This window comes from Syngnathoides biaculeatus, chromosome 14 (assembly GCF_019802595.1).
Source record: "Syngnathoides biaculeatus isolate LvHL_M chromosome 14, ASM1980259v1, whole genome shotgun sequence".
NCBI lineage: Eukaryota > Metazoa > Chordata > Actinopteri > Syngnathiformes > Syngnathidae > Syngnathoides > Syngnathoides biaculeatus.
This window is the reverse complement of record NC_084653.1, coordinates 7,708,005-7,733,758: the sequence shown is the minus strand read 5'-3', so window position 1 is coordinate 7,733,758 and position 25,754 is coordinate 7,708,005. Positions and strand designations below refer to the sequence as shown.

General features: G+C 41.9%; 1 protein-coding gene across 1 annotated transcript in view; it reads right to left on the bottom strand.

The window, feature by feature from the left end:
- The window catches only part of ttn.2 (titin, tandem duplicate 2), a 281,273-nt gene that overhangs the window by 59,503 nt on the left and 196,016 nt on the right, over positions 1-25,754 (bottom strand). Inside the window, exons 197-220 of the mRNA XM_061840871.1 lie at positions 23,359-25,360; positions 22,578-23,265; positions 22,132-22,396; positions 21,537-21,863; positions 20,541-20,825; positions 19,020-19,319; positions 18,568-18,870; positions 16,604-16,879; positions 15,280-15,579; positions 11,855-12,157; positions 10,776-11,075; positions 9,911-10,198; positions 9,186-9,488; positions 8,773-9,075; positions 7,291-7,596; positions 4,819-5,106; positions 3,707-3,997; positions 3,200-3,484; positions 1,931-2,518; positions 1,747-1,851; positions 1,472-1,669; positions 1,091-1,387; positions 424-1,011; positions 15-317 (exon numbers count right to left, since the gene is read on the bottom strand). Of these exons, the coding sequence (XP_061696855.1) occupies positions 15-317; positions 424-1,011; positions 1,091-1,387; positions 1,472-1,669; positions 1,747-1,851; positions 1,931-2,518; positions 3,200-3,484; positions 3,707-3,997; positions 4,819-5,106; positions 7,291-7,596; positions 8,773-9,075; positions 9,186-9,488; positions 9,911-10,198; positions 10,776-11,075; positions 11,855-12,157; positions 15,280-15,579; positions 16,604-16,879; positions 18,568-18,870; positions 19,020-19,319; positions 20,541-20,825; positions 21,537-21,863; positions 22,132-22,396; positions 22,578-23,265; positions 23,359-25,360 (9,492 nt within the window). The remainder of the gene's footprint in view (positions 1-14; positions 318-423; positions 1,012-1,090; positions 1,388-1,471; positions 1,670-1,746; positions 1,852-1,930; positions 2,519-3,199; positions 3,485-3,706; positions 3,998-4,818; positions 5,107-7,290; positions 7,597-8,772; positions 9,076-9,185; positions 9,489-9,910; positions 10,199-10,775; positions 11,076-11,854; positions 12,158-15,279; positions 15,580-16,603; positions 16,880-18,567; positions 18,871-19,019; positions 19,320-20,540; positions 20,826-21,536; positions 21,864-22,131; positions 22,397-22,577; positions 23,266-23,358; positions 25,361-25,754) is intronic.

The window sequence follows — 25,754 nt, the reverse complement described above, 5'->3', positions numbered from 1 at the left end:
CTTGAAGTACTTACACACGGTGTCCTTGGTCATTGCGGTATGCGAAGGCTCACTTGGTTCTCCAAACCCAGCCTTGTTTTCAGCAGTCACTCTGAATTCATACTCAACCCCTTCACTCAGGCCTTGCACCTTGAAGCGTAGGTGTGGGACAGTTCTCTTAGAAGCCCTGACCCACCTCATTCCTCGCTTCTCCTTCCTTTCTACAAGGTATCCCCTGATATCACTGCCTCCATCTTGTACTGGTCTCTTCCATGAAATTGTAACAGAGTTTCTGCTGATGTTATCAATTTCTGGGGTTGAGGGTGGGCCTGGTGGTCCTGAGAGTAGAAAATAGTTGTCATTGTTAGTGATGAATATATAACATTACAGAAACACTAACGCTATAATTACCAACTTGAAACATACAATATTGACTGAACTTACGGTAACTGTCGACCAGTTTGACTGAACCAGACAAACTTGAGTCTCCAATGCCATACTGGTTGACAGCAGACACCCTGAAGATGTACTCATTTCCTTTGATCAATTTGCTGGTGACACATCTGCAATCTATGATATTTTCAGCCAGCTTGGTCCATTGCAGTCGACTTGTCTCTCGCTTCTCAAGGATGTAAGATTTGATGGCGCTGCCTCCATCCTCCTCTGGTGGAAGCCAGGTAAGGGTGCACTTTTCAGCGGAAATATTACTAGCCTCAATTGGGCCTGGCGGCCCAGGAACATCTAGAACTTTCACTTTAACGTGTTCTTCTTTGATGCCGAATGGGTTGCTGGCAGTGATGGTGTACTCGCCAGTGTTCTTCCTGCTGGCGTACTTGATGGCAACGGTGGAGGAGGTTGGAGTGCTGGTTATTGTGACAATGTCTGAGTTCTTGAGCTCACGGCCGGCCTTTGACCATACAGCAGTAGGGGGAGGTTTGCCAACAATTTTGGAAGCGGCAACCACGATTGTGTCTCCTGCCTGGACTGATATGCCATCTTTCATGTTTGGGTCAATGGTGATGCTTGGAGGTTCTGAGAAATTAGGTGATCCAAGACATTATTGTCGAGTGGAATTTAAAAAAAAAAGTAAAATATTTCAAAATCATCTTACCGTACTCATCCTTGCAAGTTAGCAGATCGGTCTTCTCTGAGGGAACACTAATAGCACCAGCAGAGTTCTTGGCCCTGACTTGGAACTGATACTGGGCTCCTTCTGTCAGGTCTGTGACGGTGAAGGCACATCCTTGAATGTTGACGTGGTTCGCCTTCATCCAGGCTTTACCTCCAGCCTTTAGCTTCTCTACCATATAGCCAGTTAATTTGTAGCCGCCATCATATTTGGGAGCAGTCCAAATCAGTGTGACTGAAGTCCTGGTGACATTAATGACATCAGGCTTGCCAGGTGGATCTAATAGAACACAAAGACATCCCTGGAGCCTTGTGTTGCGAGACACATAGAAGAACTTGTTACCTTAGTATCTCCAAAACTCACCAATGGGATCCAGAGCGACAACAGCCTCAGTAGTTCTGCTAGCCTTCCCGAGGCCAGCCATGTTCATGGCCATCACCCTAAACTCATATTCTAGTCCTTCAATCAGACCTGTGACCCTGCACTCCCTCAATCTCAGAGGAGTCTTGCTGGCTCGCTTCCACATCAGACTGTTCCTCTCCTTAAACTCCACATGATACCCTGCACACAATCACATTGTCAATATTTGCATTACGAATTACAACTATACAGCTGAGGCTATTATTGCAGTCAGTTACCTGTAATTGGGGAGCCCCCTGTGTCTTTTGGATCATCCCAGGTTAGGATGGCTGACTCGTGGCGGATGCTCATTATCTCTGGAGGTGCAGGTGCCTCTGGGACATCTGGGGGTGGCAGTAGAAGTGATATATGTCAACCGGCTCAACCACACAACGAGGTTTTGTTTCAATCTTGGATACTCACTGAAAGGATGCTGCGCAATGACAGCATCTGACCTCAGATGCTCTCCAATTCCGTATTTGTTCTCAGCGAACACTCTGAAAATGTATTCCACTCCATCGTGGAGACGTATGACTCTCATGGTGGTTTTCTGGATTGCCGAAGCCACTGTGGCCCACTTGTTGTCTGTTGTCCTCCTTTTTTCTACAATGTAGTTGGAAACCTCTGCACCACCATCATCTCTGGGTGGCCCCCATTCCAGGGTGATGCCATCGGCTGTGATCTCGTCAAACTTGATGGGTCCAGTGCAGATACCTGGTTTACCCACAACCTTGAGCTGCAATTTACAGTCCTTGGAGCCCAAGCTGTTCTTGACATTGATTGTGTAGGTATCAGCATCTCCTCTCTGGCAGTCTCTGATCAGGAGAGTGGTTATGCCCTGGGATGCTTCAACACACATCCGCCCGGTATCGCCGAGCGCCACGTCGCCTTTCTTCCATGTGGCAGTAGGATATGGCACACCGCTGATAGGAATGTTGATGCGGACAGTAGTGCCCTCCTTCACTATGTAGTAGCCATCATGGAGACAGCTTAGGTTGCAGTCAGGAAGCACTAGAACGTAAATGTGTTGTCACGTTAAGGAAACCGATTCAACAGATAGTGTTACCCAGCTATATAACATATAATAGTCAAAATGTAGAGTTGCACTACTAAAGTGTAGTACCACGTTATGCCACAACATCCTATTCAGCATTGAAGCACTGGAAGAGATGTAGTAGAATTAACAGCAAAAAGTAGAGGACACTGCAGTCTGTTTTTACCCCACAGAGTAGAGAGGATGTATGCCTGTGAGTATTGCTGTAAAGACAGATAGCTAGCTTGCCTGGACGAAGGTACAGTAAGCGAAGGATAGATAGATAGATAGATAGATAGATAGATAGATAGATAGATAGATAGATAGATAGATAGATAGATAGATAGATAGATAGATAGATAGATAGATAGATAGATAGATAGATAGATAAAAATGAGGGTAAATTATTTACAAAGTATGTACAAAAGTATTTACAAAGTATGCTTGGTTCGATAATGTTGCTGCTCTGTGTATGCAGTTGTTTCAAGGTAATAACAATGACGCTAACATCTGTGGGTAAAACCTTCTAAAAAAATACTTTCATGGTTATTTATCAGATTTCCACATACTGGGGTTGGTTCTGGAATTTTTTTCCCCTAATGATAAATGGCAGTTTACTGTCAAATCATGAAAACTATGTTGGAGTCGTGGGTTCTCACCAAACTGATCCTTGGCAACAGCTGTGATCTCAGAGGGTGGCCCTTCTCCAGACTCATTTAGTGCCTTGACTCTGAACACGTACTCCTTTCTCTCTGTGAGCTCCCCAACTGTCAGTGAGGTGTTTCTGCCCTTGGAGATCTGCTTCCACTGCTCGCCTTCGTTCTGGTCCACGATGTAGGCACTAATGTGACTGCCGCCATCACTAATGGGCTTTTTCCAGGCCAGAGTGATAGAATCCTTAGTAGTCTTCTTAGCCTTCAGCTCCATCACTGGACCAGGTTGCTCTGTAGATGCAATAAGGAGTGCATTAGAACTGGGAATGACTGTGTCAGTAATAAGCAGAAACTTTGATTCAAGTATTTATTACTATAATTTTTAAATGTCAATCCAGAAGAATTGATCAAAAGTATGTTTCTTTCGGTCTAGTCACAAATAACATGAACATGAATTAAAAAAAAGAATACACTCCAAAAATAAAAATGAAGTTCAAATTGCCCAATGCATACCTGAAGCTCGGACACTGCCGGCAGTCTCACAACCTTCTCCAATCCCATAAGCGTTCTCGGCCAGAACTCTGAAGCAGTAGGCTTGTCCACCTTCTAGGTTGGGAATTCTGTACGAGTTCTTGTGACACTCAGTCGACACACAGGTCCAGGCCTTCCTCTCTGCCAGGCGCTTTTCTACAATGTAGTTCTTGACTGGACTGCCTCCATCGATCAGTGGGGCATCCCAGGTGATGCAGGCATGGTTTAACGAGGTCTCCTTCACAGTAAGATTCTGAGGTGGTCCAGGAGAATCTACAGTGGAGAGGTGGAGTAGCACTATCAGAAGTAATATGCCTCAAAAGGTTCAGTTAACTAAACTAATGGGTCAAACTGTGGTCTCAGTTTCAAGCCGTAGCTTACGGGTTTATTATGTGGTATCATTTAAAAATTGTACCCCTAATATCTATAGTGCACCAATGATGCAACCCTAATAAACTAAGGACTCCTCCCAACCTTAGCTTTGGGCCAATTAAATGGTGTGATGTATTTTTAAATAACTATGACTTCCCAAAATGATTAAAGGAATTTTTTTTTCGAGAACAAAAGGTCTACCTTTCCAGATTTTAATCCTGTTTTCGGGTCGTGAAAGGTGTTGTATTTTTCAGAATAAAAAGTTAAAATAAAGCAGTTTATTAAATTTACTTGAAAATATTTTTTTCCCCTCCTTGTTTAACTCTGATGTCAAAATATTATGGCTATACGGAAAGTATTGTATTGTATTGTAAAAAAATGTTATGGTAACACATGGCTTTTCCCGCCTTAAAATTAGACTACTTTTGGATTCTTATGGCATTTAGATCTATTTATATTCCCAATCATTCACGTCATGGTAATCCTCAAAAACGGAATAAACTCAATTGGACTATTCTTCGTTGTTGAAATGCAACAACCAAGAAGAGTCCAGATTCCTCGATTCAACTTTTGAACAAAGATTAGATTTGAAAAAAATGACACCCCTGTAAGTAGTCCCTGGACCCAAAAAGTAAAATTATTCATTGTTTGGTCTTTTAAGACACTTGCTCAAGGCCACAAAAAGCAATACTGTAGTTGAAACGTTGATATTGTTATCTTACCAAGGACCTTGACAATGATGGTGTAACTCTTGGAACCGCTGCTGTTCTCCAGTGTCAGAACATATTTGCCAGCGTCATATCTGTTAACGTCTTCAACCATGAGCAGGGTGTCCCACTCAGATGTCTTGATCAGGACGCCGGTTCTCTCCTTCAGGTTGCAGTCCACCTTGCTCCACATAACTTTGGGTGCCGGGCGCCCTCTTAGAGGGACGTAAAGCCTCATGGTGACACCCGCGCGGAGAACCAGCACTTTCCTCAGGTCAGCATCCAGCTCAGCTTCCGGAGGGACTGCAAGAACCACAGATTATTTGACCCTTAGATTATTTATTCAGATGTGAGTTCTCTCTTAAATCTACAGTGAAGCCACATGACATCGTGGCTTACCTTTCCCAGTCCTAACCCTAACCCTAACCCAGCTATACATTGCATAGTTTTACACTATTGTTTTTGTAATTGGTTTTAAAATGGGTGGTTTGGATCAGGAAATCATCCAAGCACTCTTGTACCTGAGAGAGGTCAACGAACGAAAGGGCATGAACTTGTTCATATGTCGTGTGAGTCTGAACGGAATGTAATGCATTTTTGCCTGATTTTTGGAGGGCAGTTCATTTTCATTCAAGAGTACCAAGTTTCATTAGGCCTGGTACACAAGTAATGTTTTATTTATTTATTAGTTTTTAATCAGTGAAATACCCCATGCAAAGTAGGGAGTTTTAGTTCTTGTATGTGGTGTGTTCAGATAATCCCAACACAGAACACCACACACAAAGATTCTGTCCTTCAACGGATCTTGAAATCTTGCATGATTACTCGTGATTTTACAAACAATGAAGACGGGAAGAGACTTCCAGTTATGTGCCAATATTTTCCGAGTGGTGCCGAAGGGAAAGGATGCAAAAGTGGTGTACATAGATAAAAATACTTTGAAAAATAATTCTTGCTATTTGGGGAACCCACTTTTATCCATAAAACAACATAGGGTAAGAATTTTTTGTTTGAATTTGCAGTCATTTCCTTGTTCACCAATCTTGAGTGTTTTGTTGATTTTTTTTTTCTTCGTTCTCTCCATGTCCAGTTCCAGTTCCATGTCCCTTTATTCTAGGCATCGTGACTGAGGAGACGTCTCCTTTTTATCGCAAATACTGAACACGTTCATTATTTAGCTTTTCATCTCCAACCTATTTCAGATCTCAACATCTGGATGAATCCACTTTTAACACATATCTGAACCAAGAACAATGTTATAAGATAATCTTATAAAACATAAGATAGCGATTTACTTGCTGGTCTGGGAAAAGGCAGAATCGGGACAAAAAGAGGCTGTCATTATGTGTGTCTCAGACTCAAGGCACTTCTCAGGAGAAAACTCGGCTTAACACACTGTTAACAAGGCTCCTTGTGTCAGCGGATATTATTTGGGAGCAAGTTTAGTATGGCTACCATTTATATTTACATAGGAGTCACATCTTGGCTGCCTTGGGTGCATTCATGGACACTCCATAAACGAGAATGAATGTGCTCGTTGGTTCTTTTGGAAAACATAATTGAAAAAAATCAATTCATAGAAATCAACATCAGAATTCTTTTGTTCAAATCCCATTAATATTTAATTACACTCAGATAAAATGGAATTTATTTTGCTTTGTAATACTGGGATTGATAAATATAATAATAATAATAGCCAAGCTATAAAAATTCACTTTTGAAGTGTGTCTAAATTCCCATATTGTTCAATTTTTGTCAAAAACAATATCTTAATCATAATCATTAATAAATTATGGCTTGTCATTTTAATGTTTTTATTCCATCAACCTTGTAATGGTGGACACAGTTGCAGCCTGAATCAAAGTAGCAGTACTATATACTGTATGAGATTACAACGTTCCATTATCAAAAATACCTGTGTTTAGTGATTAATTCACATTTGCCGATTCTGTTTTCATCCCCGATAAATGATAAAGAACCACAGGTCAATTAAAGCATGTATGTATGGACAGTAATTTGGGTTTCTATTTTGTGGAATATACTTCTTGTAGGCGTACAAGAAGTACTGTACATGTGAGAATAAGATAATTACATAATTACATTTTCTGTTATCTAAATTACTTAAATATATTTCCTATACAAACAATTGCTGAACGTTGAAATGATGCAAATTCCCCAGCTGTGGGAGTAATAAAGGTTATCTCATATTACAATTATTTTTTAATAATAAGATGACGATCTGAAGTAACTTGTGGAGGGACATACTAATTAATTTCCAGTTCAGATGCGACGCCTGATGTGGACGTTTATTATTTTATATTCATATGAGTAAACGTATTAATTTGGCTGCTACAGTATTTTGTTGTTCAAAGTTGATTGCGTTCCACAAAAACACAGATCCAGCCAGATCTATGTGATAAGTGTATTGTTTCACCATATTTTGATGTTTTATGACTAAACGCAGCTTCACTGTAAAGAGGAACATACTGAGGATGTCCTTGGCAGTGTGGTTCCCAGGGACATCGCTCGGCTCGCTGTAACCAATCTTGTTGACAGCAAAGACTTGGAACTGGTACTCTGTGCCTTCCATCAGGCCTGTCACCAAGAAGTTGGTGGTCTTGATCTTCTTGGGGACATTGCATTTGGTCCAGTTTTCTGCAGTGGCTAGTTTGCATTCCACCAGGTAGCCAATAATCTCGCAACCGCCGTCATACGCTGGCTTGGTCCAGCTAAGGCTGATGGAGCTCCTGGTGGAATCCACCACCTTGGGGAAGGCGGGTGGACCAGGGGGGTCTGGTAAAAATAGACATTGAGTAATAACACTGCCAGATACTTTGTACAATATCGCACATTTCCTTGTTTTGATGGGACAACACTGAATAAATTACACTTTGCTAAAATTTAAGGTAGCTTGTATCACAGTCTACATTTAATGTACCCTCAAAGTATAGTAATTCATCACACAACCATCCATTCATTTTTCATACTGTTTAGCCTAACTAAGGTCGTGGGTATGCTGGAGTCTATCCCAGCTGACTCTGGGCAAGACACGCGGTGCACCATGAACTGGTCACCCGCCAATTGGAGGTCATATACTGTATGAACAAACAAACAACCATTCACACTGACAATCACACCGATGGGCAATTTAGAGTTTCAATTAACCTACCATGCATTAATTTGGTATACGTGTGGGAGGAAACCAGAGCACCCGGAGAAAACATTACATAGGCATGGGGAGAAAATGCAAACTCCACATATACAAAACCGGATTTGAACCTCATCTTCAGAACTGTGAAGCAGATGTGCTAACCAGTCACCGATTGTGGTGACCAATACCCAGCCAATAATGTCTAAACTTCTAGTGAAAAAAAAACAGAAAAAAAAAAAAAAAAAAAGAGTATTTCCACCTTTAAGTGAAAATGTCCAGAAAACATTGCCACTGTAGGGACACACTCAATATTTTGTGTGGCCACCATTATTTTCACCTCTTGGGTATGGAGTTGATGAGAGCTGCACAGGTTGGCACTCCTCTTCCACTCTTGGTGCCATAAGACGGTGAATTGGGCATACTGAACTTCCAGTGACCAGTGACAAAACCAAAGTCAACCCACCTAAACCACATTTATGCATGAGACCTTTTAACATTAACCAGTCACATGACACTAGGTTTTCAAAATGGCTAATTGGGGCCAATTTTAATATTTTCCCTTTGGGGTGTAGTCACTTTTGTTCACAAATAGTTTAGACATTAATAGCCAGGTATTGGTTTTATTTTGAGGGGACACTAACGGTACATTGTTATATTACCTGAACGTTGACAAATTTTCATTGGAGCAAAATATAATTTGAACCGTTGTCAATTGAAATATCATCAAATCAAGTATTTACAAATATCAGGTTTGACTTCAATTGTGTGAGATACTATATTTTCATATGAAAGATAACCATTTGTAAAAACATACTCACACAGGGGATCAACAGCCAGAGCCGCACTGGACGCGTCGCTTGGCTTTCCCAGACCGGCTTTGTTCATGGCAATGACCCTGAACTCGTACTCCGAGCCCTCTGTTAGCTGACCTGCCTTGATGGTTCTGTCGATCACCGGCCGGCGATTAACCTTGGCCCATGTCAACTCTGTGGCCTCACGCTTCTCTACCATGTATCCAAGGATAGTGGCTCTACCATCATTTGCTGGTGCCTTCCAGCTAACTGTCATAGAGTCTTTGGTGATGTTGGTGATGACGGGTGGATCGCAAGGGCCAGGAACATCTGAGTGAACCACACCAGTCATGTTAGAATAAGTTGGTCATGTTGGTGGTACTTTTTTCCCTCTATAAGCAATATAGAAAATCAGTGGATGTCTGGATGCATGCACTCACCATATGGGTTCTTGACCATGACAGGGTCAGTCATGACAGCGTCTCCAACGCCGTACTGGTTCTCAGCACTGACTCGGAACTGGTACTCGTGGCCCTCTATGAGTTTTTCAACGGAGCAGTCGGTGATGTGTCCATGAATATTGGCGGTGACCAGTGCCCAATTAGCCCTGCTGGTTTCGCGCTTCTCAATGATGTAGTTTGTGATTTCAGAACCGCCATCTGCCAACGGGGGATCCCACCGCAGCTTAACGCGGTCTGCAAACACTTTGGTGGTTTTCACGAAAGCTGGAGGGCCTGGTTTGTCTGCAGAGAATGACGGGGGAGGCACTTTTTAACACAAACTTTTCATACAGTTCATTTTCATGCACCCATATTATGTTTTATGGCAGTTTTTACCCGGGCCAAGAATATATATGCTCATGATAATTGTCAATATCAAATTATGAACTGGAGTGAGACCTTGACTTTCGAGGTTTGTTTGTTTTTTTTACTTCGCGTTATAAGCAAAAATTTGATTTGCGAGTCAGCTTCTTACACTACGTAGATGGTGGTATTGAACGTCAGAACATTTGGCTACCATCAGTTCAAATTGGGTTTAATTTAAATATTAGTCAAGGTACCACAGTATTTTTATTGCTGTCAAATATCAACGAGGCAAATTTGACCAGTATTAAAAATCATCCTCATTGTCTGAGAGATGTGAAAGGAACATGCAGTAAACTTACCAAGCACTTTGACTTTAATGTTGGCATACTTGCTGCCACTGGCATTCTCAGCAAGAATAGTATAGTCACCAGATTCCTTCCTGGTGACGGAGTAGAGCTCCAAAATGTGGACGTGCTTCTTCTGGGTCATCTTCATTCCTTCGGCTAGATGGAGAAAAGCACCATCTCTCTTCCAGCTCACTTTTGGCAGAGGCTTCCCAAACACCTCTGCATCCAGGAAGATATTTTCTCCAGCTTTCACCACAATCAGGTTCTTCATGTTGACACCCAGCTCCACACGAGGAGGAACTGCGCAGAAGAAGACCATCACCATTGTTATTTCTCTCATTATGTTAGGATCAAGATAACATTTATTGTCCCTTTATAAAATTTGGTTTTGGACATCAGTGAAGTAGATGTTTTTTTTTCTTCTCTTGGTCAGAAACTAGCATTCACGTTGAAACCACTCCATGTTCTACTGCTGATTACTTAGGAATGAAAAAAGCTAGAAAAAAACGTTTTTTTTTCCTGGCTCGTCTAGTCTTTCCTTTAGTATGTTCAATGTCTCTATTGTGAAAGACAGAATTTTGGGCCCCTGCAATATCCATCAAAATATCCGAAAAAGGATGGCAATATGGAGAACTCTGCCTGGAAAATGGCTCCCATTTGAAAAAGTCACCGTCCTCACTCCGACTACTTCCTTCCAGATATGTGTAGGAGTGACACACTCACACACTTCTCCGGGGGTCGAGGATTATCTCTTTACTTTGAGGGAACATTTATTATGAGATGATCCACCTGATTTCACAACAGGTTCAAAAGGGGTCAACCTTCATTCCCACATCAATTCACTGACTTGGATTTGTGACGTTTGTGCCATTCCTACCATTCTCTGCGATGACAGCAATTGGGTCAGACAGCTCCGAGGGCAGGCTGGTGTTCACAGCTGTCTTGGCGATGACTCGAAACACATATTTCTGGCCCTCTTCTAGACCGCTCACAATGTAGTTCTCAGTCTGGATGCTCATGCAATTGCTGTTGCAACGGGTCCACTTCTCCTCAGGGAGATTGCAGTACTCTACAAAGTAGCCAACCAGCTTGCTGCCACCATCGTGCTTGGGTCGGGTCCACACCAGCGAGACGGAGCTCCTCGTCACATCCATGGCCTCGGGTTTACCTGGAGGGTCTGAAAGGAAGGAATTTGGTTTTAGCAATAGAATTGGGCTGTGGAAAGAAAATGCCAAACTCATCTAAGTGGAACACAACAATTGGTGAGCACAAAAAATTCTGCCCCGAGGTAATAAAAGAATGACTTTAAGAGTATTCGTGCCATCTAGAACCATTTGGCCACTGTCCATGTTTACTGCACGGATATTTGTTGCAAACTGTGCTGGTACTGTGCCAAAAATTACAGCGGTGCATCTATTATTGGTTTTTAAGACACCATTAGATGTGTAATATACATATAATGAATTTTTTTTTTTTTACTTAAAATTATAATTGATAGCGTGATAATGCTGATTGTGAATGGTCACCATTTAGCAATGGCTGATTTTGTAGTCCCAAATTCTGTACAGTTAATACCATACACTGAGTACCAACATATACAGTGTAACGATAGAACTCCAACCCTCATAAATTTGAATGAAATCCGAGTTGGTCGTAAAAAATTATTATGGCGATTACTCGAGCCCTCAACGCAATATCTACAGTATAGGACAATAGATTCTAAAAAAAAATTCTAGTGACAGCCCTACTTTAAAAGCAGGTCTCCTTTCAGTACAAGTCAATCCAGTACAAATACCCTGACCTATGAGTTTTATTTGTGCCATGGTAACACTCAATTTACTTGCTTGCATAGCAAATTAATTTTGTCCATTGAAATGACTACTAACTGGCAAAACTCCCGAGTTGGCCTGCTCCTAAGTCAAAACACTACTGTATAGTCTTGGGAGGTTTTCATACCGACAGCCGTCCTGGCCGTGATGAATTCAGTCTGCTTGCAAGGATTTCCTTGTCCCGCAAGGTTTATGGCAGACACCCTGAAGGTGTATTCCAGGCCCTCAATTAGACTGCCACAGGTGTATTGGGTGGATTTGACCAAAGACTCATTTGCCCTGACCCACAGAATACTGTTCCTCTCCTTCTTCTCGATGCAGTATCCCATAATTGGGCCTCCGCCGTCGCTGCTGGGACGCTCCCAAGAGAGGATGACAAAGTCCTTGTTGATCCTGTTAACCTGAAGGTTTCTGGGCTCACTTGGAGGATCTGGAGGTAAAGGGAAGTGTTTCAGTCTGACACTTGCATTTAATACTATAAATAATATAAACTTACATGTAAATATAAAGGAAACTTTATATCTGTTAATTATATGTATTTCCTCAATAGTTAACCATGACACAACCATACAGATCGATTTGTTATGTCAGGGTCGAACCTGGGAGTAGATTGAGGAAATTGTTTGGTCGAGGATGTATTTCTATCACTTTAAGATTATGGTGACATTATCTACAGACATGTCTCTTTCTCCACATTAAAACCACCGGACTCAGTTTTTCACACACACTCACACACACACACACACACACACACACGCACACACACACACTAGCTGTGTGAGTGCCTTGAGAAAACATTCATGGTGAATGGGTGATGTTTAAATAAAATGGACTGAACTTCATTAAGATTGATTACAGGTGTAAGCAACTATGTATCAATGCACTTTACATCAGAAGGTGGAGTAGACACCTTTCTATTTGTAGTGGCTCAGTCTTGAAAGAGAACATTCTGTTGTGCATCAGCACTTAGAGCCCTCTTATAATAGCTGGTCATCATCTTCAACTTTGTTATCATTTAGTGCTCAAGGTTTGACTAGGGACTGTTTGCAGATCAAGCTTTAAAATCATTACTGTTAGGGCTTTACAAAAAATTGTTGGTGACTAAAACTGGGATTCAAATGGGTGTGCAAAAGTGATGACTGAATCTGAATTTTCAGACACAAATCAGAATTTATCCAGAATATGATTATTTATTTATTTATTATTATTTATTCTGAGGAGCTCCAAATGCTGCCAATCTGCCAGTGCCATTTTGATTTAACATCACATCCCAAAAACCCGGATTAATTGGAGATTCTAAATTGCCCTTATGTTGAAATGAAAGTGGACTTCCGTGAAAATTCCTGAAAATACAAATGTGAGCACGAGGGGGGTCCGGGGGCAGGCCCCCCCATGAAATTTTTGAAAAAATGGATGGTTGTGGTGCATTCTGGCGATATCTGTGAACAAAATTTAGACAAAAATTGAAAGTAACATTTCTAAATCCTGACCCCCCCAAAAATTGGGCAGAAGTTCCAACGGCCAAGCCTAGATTTTTTTGCCCCTGATCCCCCTATCACTGGATAGCACAAAATCACATTGGTCATTAAAATATGCTTAAAATATGCCACCTTATCTCAAGACAAATGAATTAAGTGAACTATTCAGTGAAACAACATCTAAAGTTGTCCTTTTCCCCACATTATACATATTATAGTATAGATATAGAATATACACGAAAATATATCCTAGAATTTTTATACCGTACAGCAAAACATGTTAAAGAAGTTGATCTGTAGTAATTACTATTAACGTTTAAATCTCAAACTTGTTACGTCGCGTTGTACTGATACACTCGACCACATTGCTCACTATCTTGGATATAGATCTAGTAATACGAATAGTATAATCAGTTGCCTTTAATATTTTATTTATATTTATACACACACACACAGTCACTCACATTTGAAAAATGTACAGGTGTGGTCAGTCATGCTCGCAGATAAAGTTGCAGGTGTGATTAGGGAAATCCTTAAAATGACTCACTGGATTAATATAACATAACTGTAAATTAAAAATAAAATAAAAAAATACATAACTAAAATAGAAAACTAAAATTTAAAACTCGGAAATGATCATTTCCAATTTCAAGTGATATTAGTACAACATGATATAAAACGGTATTTAAAAAATTTCATCAATAAAAATTCTTGATCTGACAAACTTTATCTGAAGAAAAGTTAAATGCACTGGCCTGTCAAGGAATAAACACGAACGGTCTATACTCGATATGTTTTGAAAATGCAAAAAGTTTAGTTCAACATAATCGGCATTTGTGGCAACATTGTAAACAAACATTCCTGTCGGCAATCCTGACGTATTGTTGTGGAGGGGGGGCACGCACCACGGGACTGCCGTAAATAGGAGACTGTCTTGCTAGAACGCGCCTTTATGTGCGTGCACTTGACATATTGGCCACACCTGAATCAAGCAACGAGGTGGATGATAGTCAAATGTCTTTCTTTCTTTCTTTTTTTTTTTTTTTTTTTTTTTTTTACGCCTTCACACTGCCTCGCGATTGACGCAATGATCACCCCTGGTGTAACTGAATTTCCTTTGACATGGCTCATGATGTTGATGACTTTCAACGTAAATGTGCTCGCATTACGTGAAGCAGTTCTGAACATGCGCTTTCGTACATGCTCAGTACGGTTAACTTGCATTTCCTGTTTCGGGTGAATACCGGTTGTTTTGGAGCAGGCTTGTTTAGTTAACAACTTTTATGAAATAAACACGTAAATTAATGCCAAGACCACACAAAATAAGCGACGTCTTGAGAGAATGCGAGGGGAGGGGCATTACTCTTACTCCTGTTAGTGCCTCAACATGGCTACCCCCGTGAAACCAAAACAACAAACTCAAACGCATGTTTGTTCAATGTTGTCAACTGCTAACCGGATTAATTTTAGGCAATTTTTCCTCAATTTTCCGGAGCAATTTTCATGAAAATTTAAAAATCTGGAATTCCGGGAAATCCGGAGGACTTTCATCACTGCTTATGTATGATTGTGAGTGCGAATGCTTGTTTGATTCTATATGCCCTGTGATTGGCTGGCAACCAGCTCATGGTGTACCCTGCCTCCTGCCCGAAGATAGCTAGGGTAGGCTCCAGCATTCCTGCGACCCTTGTGAGGATAAGCAGCTCAGAAAATTGATATATGGATGGATGACAGTTATTTTCAAATAGTACAAAGAGTCAATATTTTATTCTGCTTGGTAAACCATTTGTTACTGTCACCATGAATAAGTATTTAGAGGGTTAAACTTAGCCCTAGTTCTCATGTACTATTTATGCTATTTATATACAGTACGATCAAGAACTATTTTGCTTTTGCATGAAACAGTTTTTAACAGTGATGTATATGTTGTTCTGTTTCTTTCCAATAACCTCTCCTATGATAGACGAGCGGTTTCCCTCCCCAATGATATTTAGGGATTCAAAGAAATGTGAAATGAAACGGTGCACACATTCTACTGAGTGCTTGCAGACCACGTGGAGTTGAGGTGACTCACCAAACGGATATCTGGCAATCATTTTCTCAGAGTAGGTGGGCTCAGAAATGCCGAACCTGTTTTCGGCCCGGACGCGGAAGGTGTACTCAGTACCGGTAATCAGTTTGGTCACTCTGAAGCTGGTTTTGGTGCAGGAAGAAGACAAGGTGAGCCAGTCACCCTGACTCACGTCACACTTCTCCACAATATAGTTTGTGATGTTGCTGCCGCCGTCCTCCTGAGGAGGATTCCAGAGCAGAGTGCAGGCATCGATGTCCTGCTCTGTGATCTCCACAGGAGGTTCAGGGGGTCCCGGAATGTCTGCATGGGACACAAGGTAAAATATTACCAACAAACAACTTTCAAAGTACAGGAATGGGTTACAGATTCACAAGCAATAGCTGAAAACCTCTGAGACTTTCTTTACAGTTTTAGAAGTCTCACATAAAACACAATTGGATTATTTCTTGTTGAGGATGACTGGCTCAAGGTATGGTGTTTCCATCGTTGACTGTGATGTTGAAAGCCATTGGAAATGGAGCCTTTTTAATGTGTATAACATCAGTTAACACTGTCCTTCTTGTAGCATATTCATTATCCTGAAGGGTCAAGATCTCCTCCTGACCTTTTGCTCATTGGCAGAACCCTTCCAAGATTGCGGTCAATCAGATATCTTAAAACCAAAGTGATCAATCTGGGAATGATGATACTACTGGCAGCCAGTCAGAACGCCAAGAGAGTGAAAATCCAGAGAGACTACTGTTATGTTTATTATTCTACATGCATATTGACTTTCTTCTGCATTTTAATCAATGTTATGTTTTTAATACCGTCCAGCAGTCTCAAAGATAGACATGCACACCAAAAGTGTTTGACAGGTCTCCTTCTAATCAATGAAAAAAAATCCCTGAACAACATGGTCACAATGTGAGCAATGTTGTTAATAGACAACTTAAAAAAAAATCCAGTACAGTACATTTGGTAAGAAGAGTTGTTTTTTTTAACTGAAGTGCAATACATTTGCATTTAATCTTTATAACTAAAAGTAGTTTTCCGAACATTTATTGATGTACAACTTTTATTTACTGTAACTAAAACAGGATCCATTTTTGTGGAATCAAAAGTACAATTGTTCTTAATTTTCCAAATGTTTTGGCGCATATTAATCATTAAAATGCACAATAATACAGTGGCAATAAATTAATATTTTCAGGAATAAAACCTCTGCCTTGCTTTTGATTGTCTACTGCGCTACTTGGGTAAAAAGTTGAGAACCACGGCTGAACATCATTTACTGTTTATTGTCAAAAGTTGAAAGCCCTAAAAATCTTTGGTTGAAACTGACCCATAACGATGACTTTGAGGATCTGGTTGACCTTAGCCGTGCTATTCTCTGCCGATAGGCTGTAGTAGCCACTGTCCAAGCGGCTGACGTTCTTGATGATGAGCGTGCAGCTTGTAAGTGTCTTGACCACCGAGAGGCGATCAGATGTGAGGACGTCTTCGTTGCCCTGCTTCCACTTACAGAACGGAGCCGGTTTACCTGCCACCAGGGCCTCAATCACCATTTTGCGTCCTGCTCTGACTGTCACTGTGTCAGGCATGATGATCTTTGGAGCCACTGATGAAGAGACAATCACATGAGTTAACACTATCACATCAGTTTTCTAGCATTCCGCAACTTAAAAATATGTTAAAATTACTTGTTGACACCAGAAGATTGTTTGTTTTTGCCTGTCAGGGTCTATTTCTGGTTCTGAACATAGGTCTACTCAGTGCACAGGCACCGCTATTCTAGTAGGATACCTTCACTGATGGATTGGATTTTGCATAGTAAATAACATAAAGGGTAGAGCACCCAATGTTAAATAAAATAAAAGAAAGAACACCCAGTTTTAACATTCTGGGTTCCAATTTAGGCTCCAGCTTTCCTGTGCAGAGTTTGTATGATTGCCAAAGTACTCCCAAAATTATTTATTTATTTTTAGAAACACAGCATATGACTTTCGTTGGGGAAATATTAAACTTTTTTGTCATTATATACTTTTGGAACATTTTTCTGCAAACATAAAACTGTTCTGGGAAATAACCAGACCCTATTGCCATAAATATTTTTCATAAATCAGGCTCAGAATTGTGATATATTCCTTTTTTTAGGCAGCAACGTGGACGACTATTTAAAGTGTGTGCCTCAGAGTTCTGAGGACTGGGGTTCAAATCCCGGCCCTGCCAGTGTGGAGTTTGCATGTTCTCCCATGCTTGTGTGGGTTTTCTCCAGGCACCTACAGTTTCCTCCCATATCCCAAAAGCATACTTAGTAGGTTAATTGAACACTCTTAAATGGTCGCAGGTGTGAATGTGAATGATTGTTTGTTTATATGTGCCCTGTGATTGGCTGGCTACAGGTTTAGGATGTACCCTGCTTCCTGCCCAATTTGTGAGGACAAGTGGCTCAGACAATGGATGCAATGATACTACTTTTTTAGATATACAGTGGAACCTCAGGTGATCGATGCTCCAGTTAAAGAACAGTTGGATTTATGAATATTTTCATTGAAATATTGCCTCATGCACTGTAGTTTTCTCTAATATGCAAACATTTCCCCTGAAAAATGACTTTTTTTTTTTTTTAATATTCAATTCCGTAAGTGTGAGTTTTCTGGAATATACAACTTTTGTTCTACAGAGATATAGAGGTTTATACAGACTAATACAACATTTTTCTCTCAAATTATACAACTTTTTTCCCACAAATATGATGGTTTGTTTGTGGGTGAGGGAATAGGCGACTTTTTGAAATATATTTGAAAATGTGTCTTTTTTTCCCCCTTTTGACTACTAATGGATTGCATTCCATGTGTTATATAAATTAAAGGTAAGAGCTGACAGTTCTGAGGTTAATGTTTTGAATCTAGGTTTTGGTTTTACATTTCAAGGTTTGGTGGAATACCGAGAAAAAACCCACGCAAGTACAGTGACCTATAGGTGTGTGGTGTTTCTTCGATAACTCCAACTTGTTCCCGCATCCAAAAAACAAGTTCGTTAGGTTAATTGATGATTCTAAATTGATTATTTGTTCCAAAATGTTTGTCTACACGTGCCCTGCGAGGGGCTGATCGACCAGTTCAGGTTGTAGCCTGGGTCTTGTCCAAGGTCGTCTAAGATACATTCCAGCTGAATAGCGACCCTAACCAGGATATATGCTGGCTGGGTTGTGTGTCAAAGCACTCTTCAGTTTTCTTTGGATGCGGCCCCGAGAAGAAAAAATTTCGACACGTCTGTCCTAGACATTCATTCCAGTGTACTCACTGAGCTGCTCTTTGACCTCAAAGACTCCCTCAGCCTCCCGAGGAAGACTGACGCCAACCGAATTCCTGGCCGCCACCCTGAACTTGTACTTCTTGCCTTCTTTCAGGCCAACGACCACGATGGTTAAGTCTTTGACCACCGAATAGGGTGTCCACTTGTCCTCCGGGGCACCCTCCTCCTGGTAGTCCACCACATAACCGTTGATCTTGGCTCCTCCATCTCTGAGTGGCTTCAGCCAGCCCAATGTGGCGCTGTTCCTTGTGATCTCCAAAACATCCATCTTCTTGGGTGGATCTGGCTCACCTGAAAACCACAGCAGGAGTTTTGTACACACCCAGAAGTGGAAAGAGTACTCACATTCTGTACTTAGTAAAGTGACCAAGTATTTCTTCTTGGTCACTGGTTGTACACATCAAAATAGTGCCAAATCCAATTTGACTTTGAACACTCACTGATGGGGTCCTTAGCGAGGTAAGACTTGGCTGAGTCCTGAGGAACTCCGATTCCGTACTTGTTGCACGCCATCACACGGAAGTAGTACTCGATGCCAGGTGTCATGTTTGTCACCTTGAAGCTAGTCTTCTTTAGATCCTCTGTGCACTTGGTCCAGGTCTTCCTGTCTACCTCACGTTTCTCCACAATGTAGTTAAGAATGGGGCTTCCACCGTCGTTCTCTGGCGGTAACCAGGACAGTTGTGCTGTAGTTTTGGTGACATCAGTTGCCTCCAGACCACCAACGGGACCGGGAGTATCTACCAGAGGATGGATAGACTTGGAAATGAGTTCATCATCTTCCAAATACACAATTAAACTGCAAACACATGCTTCATCAACAGTTTGCTTTTTCTGAACAATATTTTTTTGGGCGGGGATATATAATACTTTTTTCAGACATATACAACTTTTTCTGTAATTGTCATATTTGGGGGATTTTTCCTCCCCAGAAATATATTACTTTTTTGGGATATACATTTTTTCATAAATATACTATTTTATCAGAATACAGTTCATTACTTGCCTGATAAATGAACAGGTAGGTTTACAAAAAAAAAACATTTAATTAGAATATTACTTCTCTGAAAAATACAACTTCTTTTTAAAGAAATATAAACCTTTTTTTCTTCAGAAAAATATTTTTAGAAATATTGAACTTTTTTTCTGTAAATGGGACTTTTTCCCACAAAAATTGTTTTTTTGGCCAATGTATAAAATTGTTTTGCCAAAAATATTCACATTTTTCCAAGGAATAAGGAATGATGTCGATCCTGTATAGTGAAAATTTACGCTCCCTTATTTGTGTCAGGAAAAGAAAAAATAAATTAAGCAGGGGGTCAGGTAAGAAAAAAAAAAGAATATTCCAGAGTTTCTGTGAACAATCTGTCCACATTGTGTGCCCACAAAAAAAAAGCTAATAATAGGTGTGCTTGCAAATGTCAATATTATATTATATAATATTACATTATATTATATATCATATATTACATTTTCTGGAAATAATGGTAGGACTTTTCAGAAATATAAACCTTGCTTTATATATGCATTATTTTTTCCAGGAATTATGAGTTCCTCCTGAAGATTTTTTTACATTTTTTTAAGTACACAACATTTTTCGTAAGTAAACTACGTTTTTGGAAATGCAGTTTGAACCTTGGTTCACAAATAACACAGGTCACCAGGAGTTGGGTGGATGAACAAAATTTTAAAAGCAATATTGCTTGTGTTTGCAACACAATATTTGGCGTTCCTGAACAATCCTGGCATGGATGTGTTTGGCTTGGTTTGCTTTTTGTAGCACGAGTAAATTTCATTGGCTAAATGCATCACACAGCAATGATCTTGCACCTGTCTTTTTTTCTCTAAATTAGCTCTTCGTATGGCTTGGAGTCCCAGAATGAATTAAGTTTGTGAACCAAGGTTCGGCTGTACAAAAACTATATAGTTAGAAGTATAGATAGAATTTGATTGTTTCTCACCGAGGACTTTAACACGAACAAAGACAGCCTTCTCTCCAGCCGAGTTGGAAAGAGTCAGTGAGTATTTTCCAGAATCTTCTCTGGTGCTTTCGGGGATTACCAGGAAGGACATCGTGTCCACTTGGTCCACGTGACCTCTACGAACAACATTGTCCACACCCATGCGCTTCCAGGTAACCTTGGGAGCGGGACGTCCTCTGATAACAGCAAAAAGTCGGATCGGACAACCAGCCCGGACAGACAGACCTTTTCTTAAACTTGCGTCCAGGTCAATCTCAGGAGCCTCTGTTGCCAGGGAAAACAGACCGTTTTGACTATTTATACCATTGAATGTTGTAAAAAATTTATCACATATCTGGCAATTTTGTCATTTTATTATAATATCATGAACAACACTAAAAAAACAACCATTTGCTACAACGCAGTTGACCTACAGCTAGGAGAACAGTGTACAGCCCCCTCAAAGTAATCCAACCTGGCCTTAAAGGGTTGATATTTTGTGTGGCCACCATTATTTTCTCGTCTTCAGCAGGGAGTTGACCAGCACTTCACAAGTTGCCACTAGGGCGACTCAGTGAATTCTTTGCCACGATGTGCCATGTTGAACTTCCATTCATCAGTTTGAAAGTGTGACAGTATCAAGGCCAAATTTGACACACGTGCTTCCCATTCATACATCAGAACGTCTAAAACGAAGTTGTCCCATGACACTGGGGAGGGAAATTAGATATTGGGACCCATTTGAACATTTTTCACTTACTTACTCACTTTTGTTGCCAGCGCTCTAGAAATTAATGGCTGTTTGTTGAGTTATTTTGAGAGGACAGGTAAAATACACGGTTATCAAAGATCTGCACCGGCTACTTTACATTGTAGCAAATGATCATTTCTTCAGCATGCCCAATGAAAAGACATACCCTTTTGCGAGTATACAGTGCTCACATGTATCGTGTCACATCAAGTATATAAATTTGGTCGGATGGTATTTTTTTTTACCCAGGATCTCCTTGGGAAAGACGGCTTCCTTCAAGTAGGCGTGACGTCCCCAGCCCACCTGGTTTTGGGCAGAGACCTTGAACTCGTACTCCTGTTTCTCATCCAGCTGTCCGATGGTGAACTCTTTCAGGACCAAGGGCCCATGGGTATCAATCCTCTTCCAGCCTTCTGTAGGCTTCTCGGGGTCTGCCTCACTCTTCAGTCTCATGTCCAGGCTGTAACCAATGATTGGCGCACCCCCGTCATACACAGGTTTAGACCAGGAAAGAGTGATGGAGGTCTTGGTGCTGTCAGCCACCTTCAGCCCTGCGGGTGGCCCTGGAGGCTCTGGAGATGGACAAACCAATATAAATAACAACACAGCATAGAGCAGGGAGTAAAATAAATACATAAATAAATAGATAAATAAAGTAAAACCCATGTGTCTTATTGCTGAACATTTAGGCATAGTATACTATTGAATTTTAATGTCAGTCATGATAGTGGTTCTTGGAGAGCCAAGTCCTTTTTTAGGTGATACTTGGTATAGAAAGTAGGAGAAAAAGTGGTCTTGCCGATCCACAGACAGGATTCAGTGCACTATAGGTAAACTCACCGATGGGATCTTTGGCTGTGACTGGTCTGCAGGGTTTGCTGGGATCGCCTAGGCCGACCTCATTCTCAGCTTTAACTCGGAACTGATACTCGTGGTTGGGGATCAGGTTGGTCACTTTCATACGTCTCTCTGGGATTGGACTCTTAGTGCATGGCACCCAGCGCACTGCCCGCTTTTCCTTCCTCTCCAGGATGTAGCCCGTGATGGATTTTCCTCCATCGTTTTCAGGAGGAGCCCAGACCACCGTCATCTCCTCTTTGCTTATCTGCATCATGAAATTAGGACCGTCATTTATACTCAACTTAGAGAGATTTATCCACTAGTAATAGTTTTTATTTTTCTGACCACTTTATCGCCCTCCATTTGAAAAACATTTTTATTTCATATCTATTAATCAATCTATCTAGCTACTGTATTACTGTTTAACCTGAAAATTTTGAACTCACCTTAGTCACCTCGGGGGCATCAGGTGGCCCAGGTCTGTTGAACTGAGTCCTGACCACGACAGGCTTGCTTTCCATGGCTGGACCGGTTCCCATCCTGTTCTCAGCCCGCACTCTGAAAATGTACTCGTTGCCCTCCACCAGGCGCATTACATTACAGTACGCAGTCACCACCGAGGCGGAATAAGTAGACCACACCATTCTTCTGGTCTCACACTTTTCCAGGATGTAGCTGTCCACCTCACAACCACCATCATCTTCGGGCGCGTCCCAAACAACTCTGCATTTGTCTGCTCCAATGCCCATGACTCTGAGGTTCCTGACGGCTCCAGGGACGTCCAAGACATTCACGTTGGCGTACGCTGTGAAGGTTCCGGCCGGGTTGGTGGCGGTGATGACATACTTTCCGGTGTCAGTACGTCTGGACTTGGTCAAAAGGAATTTGGAGTAGTCAGAACCGGTCTCGTAGCTGATTCTGGGGTTGTCCCCGACCGCCTTGTCCTTAGTCCACTTGACTTCAGGCTGCGGCTTTCCTCTCAAGGCTGCTTCCATCCTGACTGACTCCCCGGCCTTCACTGTCAGCGTTCCAGAAAGCTTCAGGTCGAGGACTGGCTTCTGGATTTCCTCCCGCACCAGAATATCGGCCAGTTTCACCCAGCCGCTCTCTCCTCCTTCATTGATGCATTGCACCCTGAAACAAAAATCATGTGATTTAGCCGTAGCATATCAACCTTACCCCCAAAAGCACCTGGCAAACAAGTTTAGGTATTTTCTAAATTAGTACCTGAAAGTGTAAGTCTGGTTTTCAACAAACTTGTCCGCCAGAAAGAAAGTGCTCGTTAGGATGCCAGTGTTGAGTTTTTCCCATTCCTGTGCGTCTTTGGCTTTGCATTCCAGATTGTAGGAGAGGTTGGGGCTGCCGCCATCATAGTCTGGCCTCCTCCATCTCAGGTAGACATAGTTCTTGCCAATATCAGTTGCCCTGAAGTTTTCGGGCTCACCTGGTTTTTCAATGGGGTCAATGGCCAGTACAGGGACCTTGGTCTCCACAGAGGGCCCGGGTCCTATTTTGTTTTCTGCACAGACACGGAACAGGTACTGGTGGCCCTCCATCAGCTTGGTCTTGATCTTACGGTTGGTGCAATGCGAAGAGATCATGGACCACATGCTAATGCTGGGTTCACGGCACTCCACAATGTAGTTAGTGATTTCAGAGCCACCGTTGTCTTTTGGGGCATCCCAGTTAATCATGCAGGAGTCCTTGGTGACATAGGTGGTGTGGAGGTTCTGACAGTGGTTGGGCCGATCCAGAACATTAACAGTGATGCAGCAGGAGGCTTCTCCACCCTCATTAGAGGCTTTCAGAGTGTATTTACCGTGGTCAGCTCTGGTGGCCTCCTTGATTCTAAGTTGGACTACAGGCAGGTTATGGATCATAGTTACACGTTTACTGTTCTCCAGAATAGTTTCCCCCTTGGACCACAACACTTCAGGCTCGGGACGGGCCTTTATGTAGCCGATGATGTTGATATTGTGTCCGACGCGCACAGTGATGCGCTCGCGACACTTGGCATCCATTTCGATCTCTGGAGGTATCAGGATATCTTGCGCCGTGACAGACTCTGGAATTTCTCTTGACTCACCGTCACCGATCATATTTGAGGCAAATACCCTAAATCTGTACATGCAGCCCTGCTCAAGCCCCTTCACCGTGTAGGCACACATCTTAATGAAGTTGTCCATGTTGACTTTCTTCCAGTCATGGTCGCCCTTCTTCATTTCTACTGTGTAGCCCAGAATGGGACTCCCTCCGTCTTTGTTGGGCTTGGTCCATACCAAGTCAGCTGTAGATTTACTATAATCTTTGACTTTGGGATTGACTGGAGGGCTTGGTACTGTGACCTGCCTGCAGGGCTTGCAGAGGTCTGAGATCGGTGAGGGGCCACTGTAGCCAGCGCTATTCTCAGCAAATACTCTGAATTCATACTCATTGCCCACAAACAAGCCCTGGACTCTGTAGCGGAGGTCTTTGCAGGGTGTCTTATTCACACGGATCCACTTTCCTCCTTTGTGTCTGCGCTCGATGATATAACCGGTGATCTGACTACCGCCGTCAGACAAGGGCATGGTCCATCCGACCGTGACGGCGTCCTCAGAGACGTCATGGGGCATTGGCTTACCAGGTGGACTGGGTGGCAGGAAGGAATGTTCGGCAACTGTAGGCTTGCTCTCCAATGGTTCCCCGATGCCCATCTTGTTCTCAGCGCGAATGCGGACCACATACTCAACACCCTTTTGCAGCCGCACAATCCTGATCTTGGTGGCCAGGCTGCCAGAGCTAACCCCTCCCCAGGTCTCCTTATTGGAATCTCTCTTCTCCACAATGTAATTGGTGATGGGGGTGCCGCCATCATCTTTGGGAGGGCGCCACTCAATTGTCATGGAGTCAGGAGTTACCTCCAGAATGTTGACAGGTCCGATAGGTGCTGCTGGGACATCCAGGACAGTGACATTCAGGGCCGCAGTCTTGGTTCCGGCGAGGTTGGATACAGTGAGCAGGTAGGTGCCGGTGTGGTTCCTGGTGCACTCGTTGATGCTGAGGACGGTGGAGAAGGTATCTGTGTCAATCTTGATGTTGCCTCCACTGATGATTTCTTCTCCTTCAATGGACCATTTGGCGGTTGGGATTGGCATTCCTCTCATGATGGCGGGCAGCCTGATTGTGGTGCCTGCTTTCACGATGATGCCCTCCGTCAGCTTGACATCGACCTCAAGGATTGGAGGCACTGTTGACAGATGACACATAGTTTTAGACAAATCTGTCAAAAAATGGTGGACTCATGGAACAGGATGACTGAAAACAAACTCCCCATTTTATAAAATGTAAAATGTATTAGAATTTAACACTGAACGATATGCTGACCATTTGTGGGTTTTTTCTCTTTTTTTCAACCACTCTTTTTTTCAAACATTTCGGATGAGTTAATGCAAATGTTATGAAACCTCTGGGTGAGATTATTTTCATTTCCAACTTCAGTTCTTACAGAATTTCTTATGTATAATACTCTCTCGATTGTCATACACCCCCCCCCCCCAAATAGAGGTCTAAAATCAGGAAAATCCAATTTTTTGCATGGAATGTGCTCCCTTGATTTTCTATCCATTGATATATTTATGTGC